The sequence below is a fragment of the Cebus imitator genome, unplaced genomic scaffold (genome assembly GCF_001604975.1).
Source record: "Cebus imitator isolate Cc_AM_T3 unplaced genomic scaffold, Cebus_imitator-1.0 Scaffold0, whole genome shotgun sequence".
NCBI lineage: Eukaryota > Metazoa > Chordata > Mammalia > Primates > Cebidae > Cebus > Cebus imitator.
The window spans coordinates 5698455-5702848 of NW_016107315.1; the positions used below are offsets into that span (position 1 = coordinate 5698455).

A 4394-nucleotide genomic window follows, 5' to 3' on the forward strand; every position below is an offset into this window, starting at 1 on the left:
TTGACCAGGATGGTCTCGATCTCTTGACCTCGTGATCCACCCGCCTCGGCCTCCCAAAGTGCTGGGATTACAGGCTTGAGCCACCGCGCCCGGCCCCTTTTGTTTTGTTTTTAAAGGGAGGCTGGAGGTGGTGTCTCATGCCTATAATCCCAGCACTCTTGGAGGCTGAGGCAGGTAAATCACCTGAGGCCAGAAGTTCAAGACCAGCCTGGCCAACATGGTGAAAACCGGTTGCTACTAAAAACACAAAAATTAGTTGGGTGAGGTGGCGCCTTGGCAGGAGAATCGCTTGAACCTAGGAGGCGGAGGTTGCAGTGAGCCGAGATCACACCACTGCACTCTAGTCTGGGCGACAGAGTGAGACTCCATCTCAAAAACAAACAAAGAAGGAGTTGGAGAATCCATATGAAGGGTTTTTTGTGTTTTTTTTCCAATGGCAGAGATTTGAGCTGGGACAGCAGGGAGGAGACAGTGCGGAACAAGCTCTTAGAGGGACATAGGAGGAGGAGTGGCTTCCTGCGCTTGTGGCAGCAGGGAGGTGACTGGGGCCAGGTGAGAAGCACCTCTGCCTCTCCAAGGTGTGCATGTGGGACCTCTTCTGTTGGCCCAGCTGCTGCCACGGTGTGTACAGCACTGGGCCTCATGTGCTGTGTGCTTGGTGTGCCCCGATGCCTCCTGCCCCAGGCTGTTTTGCCCATGCACTGAGAAGAGCAGGTGACTGGAGTGAGGCTCCCCTCCCACGCCTCATGCCCGCTCTTGTCCTCTGCTTGGTTCTGAGCCCCAACTCATGCATAGGTCCTGCTTTATAAAGGTGCAGGGGCGAGAGAAGTGGGTGCTGGGAGGAGGGAGGGAGGCAGGGTCATCAGTGGCTCCTCTTGAACCCCCTGGTGGCTGCCTGTCTGGGTCCCAAGGAGACATCCTCTGCTGGGCATCCGTGTGTTGCCTCCTTGGCCAAGGGCACTGTTGGTCCACTGGAGAGTTGGCTCCTTGGTGAGGGCCTGGCCCCTGCTGTCGAGGCCGTGGCCAGGAGCTCAGGAGAAGCCAGGCAGGGAAGACCCTGGGCCAGGGGCCCCACCCCAGCTCTGCCCCATTCCCTGCCACTGACCCATCCTCTTCTCCTCCTCATTTTGGGACCCTTGCCTCTGGGCTACATTTTTTTTTTTTTTTTGAGACAGTCTCACTCTTGTTGCTTAGGCTGGAGTGCACTGGCATGATCTCAGCTCACTGCAACCTCTGTCCCCTGGGTTCAAGTGATTCTCATGCCTCAGTCTCCTGGGTAGCTGGGATTACAGGCATGTGCCACTATGCCTGGCTAATTTTTTATTATTTTTATATATTTTTAAGACTAGTCAAGTGCAGTAGTGAGAAGGGGGAAAGAGTAGAACAAGGAGTTCGATCTGTAACTGACTGTGAACAATCAATTGAGATAACTCACTACCTTTTTCTTTTCATTTCTTTTTTTTTTTTTTTTTTTTTTTTTTGAGACAGGGTCTTGGTGTGTCGCCCAGGCTGGAGTGCAATGGCACAATCTCGGCTCACCGAAACCTCCACCTCCTGGGTTCAAGCTATTCTCCTGGCTCAGCCTCCCGAGTAGCCACCACACCTGGCTAATTTTTGTATTTTTTAGTAGAAATGGGGTGTCACCATACTGAACAGGCTGGTCTCGAACTCCTGACCATGATAGTGTGGTGCTTTCAAAGCTGAAAGGAGGGGGATGGGAATGAGCACAAAGGTTGAAAGAGGGCAGCAATCCCAGACCACACACAGCTTTGTGGGCCTACTAGGGAGTTTTATTTAAAGTTTTAATTAAAGACTGGCTGCGCGCCTACCACCTTAGCACAGTAGGCAGTGCATCGGTCTCATAATCTGAAAGACTGAGTACGGTGGCTCATTCCTGTAATCTTAGACTTTGGGAGGCCAAGGCAGTCAGATCACCTGAGGTCAGGAGTAAGAGACTAGCCTGGGCAACATGGTGAAACCCCATCTTTACTAAAAAGACAAAAATTAGCCAGGCGAGGTGGTGCCCACCTGTAGTCCCAGCTATTTGGGAGCCTGAGGCACGAGAATCGCTTGAATCCAGGAGGCAGAGGCTGCAGTGAGCTGAGATCACACCATTGCATTTCAGCCTGGGCGACAGAGAAAGACTCTGTCTCAAAAAAGTAAAATTAAATAAAAAATTAAAATTTTAATTAAAAATTAAAGTTTATCCTGGACAACACAGTGAGACCCCCTCTACACACAATGAGACCCTGTCTCTACAGAAAATAAAAAAAATTGGCCAAGTGTGGTGGTGCACGCCTGTGGTCCCAGCTACTTGGGGGGCTGAGGTGGGAGGATCACCTGGGAGGTAGAGGCTGCAGTGAGCTGTGATCATGCCACTGCATTCCAGCCTGGGCAACAGAGTGAGACCCTGTCTCAAAAAAAAAAAAAAATTAAAATTTCCTTTATTATGTTTTACTGTCTGGTGAGGTACAGCCCAGAATTTTCTTTTCTTCTTCTTTTTTTTTTGAGACAGATTCTCACTCAGTCTCCCAGGTTTGGAGTAAGCCTCCTAACTTGGATCACAGGTGCATGCCACCATGCTTGGCTAATTTTTGTATTTTTTGGTAGGTAGAGACGGAGTTTTGCCATGTTGCCCGGGCTGGTCTCGAACTCCTGGGCTCAAGCCTCCCAAAAGTCTTGGCCTGCCAAAGTGCTGAGATTACAGGTGTGAGCCACTTTACATGGCCTCTTTTCTTTTTCTGTTGTCAACTATATGTACAGGAAAGCACAGATGCACACGCTCAGTTTAGCATGTAATTATAAAGCAAATTCCTTTGTAATCCCAAGAGCTACAGGAGCCATAGCAGGTGTTTGAGCAGGGGGTGACATGATGGATCCTGCATGGTGGCCCCAGCAGGGTGGCCGGGAGAACAGGGGGAGACAGATTGGAGGGAGTGCTGGTGGGAGAGGAGGAGCTGAAGGGATAGGCTGGACTTTGCTCCTTGCTCCTGGGTCAGCCAGGGCCCCAGGGTCGCCCTCTGGGCTAGATGGGTGCAGAAGCTCCTCCTGGAGTTTGGTGGAATGGGCCGGTGGGTCAGGGGTGGGGATGCTGCTGAGCTAGAGTGTGGTTGGGGCCCACAGAGGCTGGGGTGGCTCTCAGACCCCCTAGTGGCCAGGCTGCATTCCGAGACCGGGCCCGCAGGCTCGGCCTAGAAAGGCAGCTCTGGGAGGCAGCTGGGGTGCTTCTGCTTCCCCTCCTCCCTGGCCCCCACCCCTTGGCTCCTTGGCTGTTGGCTGGCTGCTGGGCGGGGCCATCCTGTGTCTTTAAGAGGGTGGAACGGGCCTCGCGTCTGTCCTTCCTGTGGCTGACGTCAGCTGGAGGAGATTTGCTTTCCTTTTCTCCAAAAGGGGAGGAAATTGAAACTGAGTGGCCCATGATGGAAAGAGGGGAAGTCCAGGGGAACAGGAGGCCTCTGGGTGAAGGCAGAGGCTAACATGGGGTGAGCTTGGGTGCCATGCTGTGTGTGTGCGAGGTGTGAGAGACAGACGCCGAGACAGCTCTGGAGGGATGCTGACGGCCTTGCGGTCGCGTGTCACTGATGGCATGTGAATGTGCGTTTCTCCATCCTGCCTCTGGCCGGGCAGGAAGCACCTGTGGTCTGCTGGTCCTGTGTTAGGGCCTTGTTCTGGATGACGTGGGCCTGATGGCTCCTGCTTTTGAGAGTCCTGAGGGGTGCTTTTGAGCCTGGAGTCTTTAGCTCTGTCCCTGGGCTGTGCTGTGGGGCCCTGCGGAAGTCGTGCGGCCCCAGGACGGGGTAGGGTGGGACCCACACCCACCTTGGGCCTCTCGGGGTGGAGGTTGGGGGGATGCCCTGTGGCTAACAAAGCTCTTACAGTTTTTGAATGTTTGATGCAGTTAACAAGTTTTGCCTTTTGTTAGAATAAAGCTTGGGTTGGGCATGGTGGCTGACACCTTTTAAAAAACTTAAAAAATTTTTTTTTGGAGACAGAGTCTCACTCTGTTGCCCAGGCTGGAGTTCAGTGGCCCTATCTTGGCTCACCGCAACCTCCACCTCCTGGGTTCAAGCGATTCTCCTGCCTCAGCCTCCAGAGTAGCTGGGATTACAGATATGTGCCACTTCGCCAGCTAATTTTTTTATTTTTTATTTTAGTAGAGACCGGGTTTCAACATGTTGCCCAGCTCGTCTCAAACTTCTGACTTCAGGCCATCTGCCTGCCTCAGCCTCCCAAACTGTTAGGATTACAGACATGAGCCACTATGCCTGACATATTGATTTTATTTATTTATTTTTTATTTTATTTTATTTTTTTTTTGAGACGGAGTTTCGCTCTTGTTACCCAGGCTGGAGTGCAATGGCGCGATCTCAGCTCACCGCAGCCTCCGCCTCCTG

At 52.3% G+C, this 4394-nt stretch overlaps 1 protein-coding gene across 3 annotated transcripts in view; it reads left to right on the forward strand.

Annotated features, from left to right (window-relative positions):
- Positions 1-4394, forward strand: part of SHISA5 (shisa family member 5) — a 37917-nt gene that overhangs the window by 29352 nt on the left and 4171 nt on the right. The window contains exon 1 of one of the 3 annotated variants that reach the window (XM_017514815.2): positions 2974-3071. The exons of 1 other annotated variant lie outside the window; for it this stretch is intronic. In XM_017514815.2, the coding sequence (XP_017370304.1) occupies positions 3064-3071 (8 nt within the window). In that variant the 5' untranslated portion in view covers positions 2974-3063. Of the gene's footprint in view, positions 1-2973; positions 3072-3168; positions 3483-4394 lie in introns of those variants that run through there. One more of the 3 variants, XM_017514889.2, reaches the window with a different exon arrangement.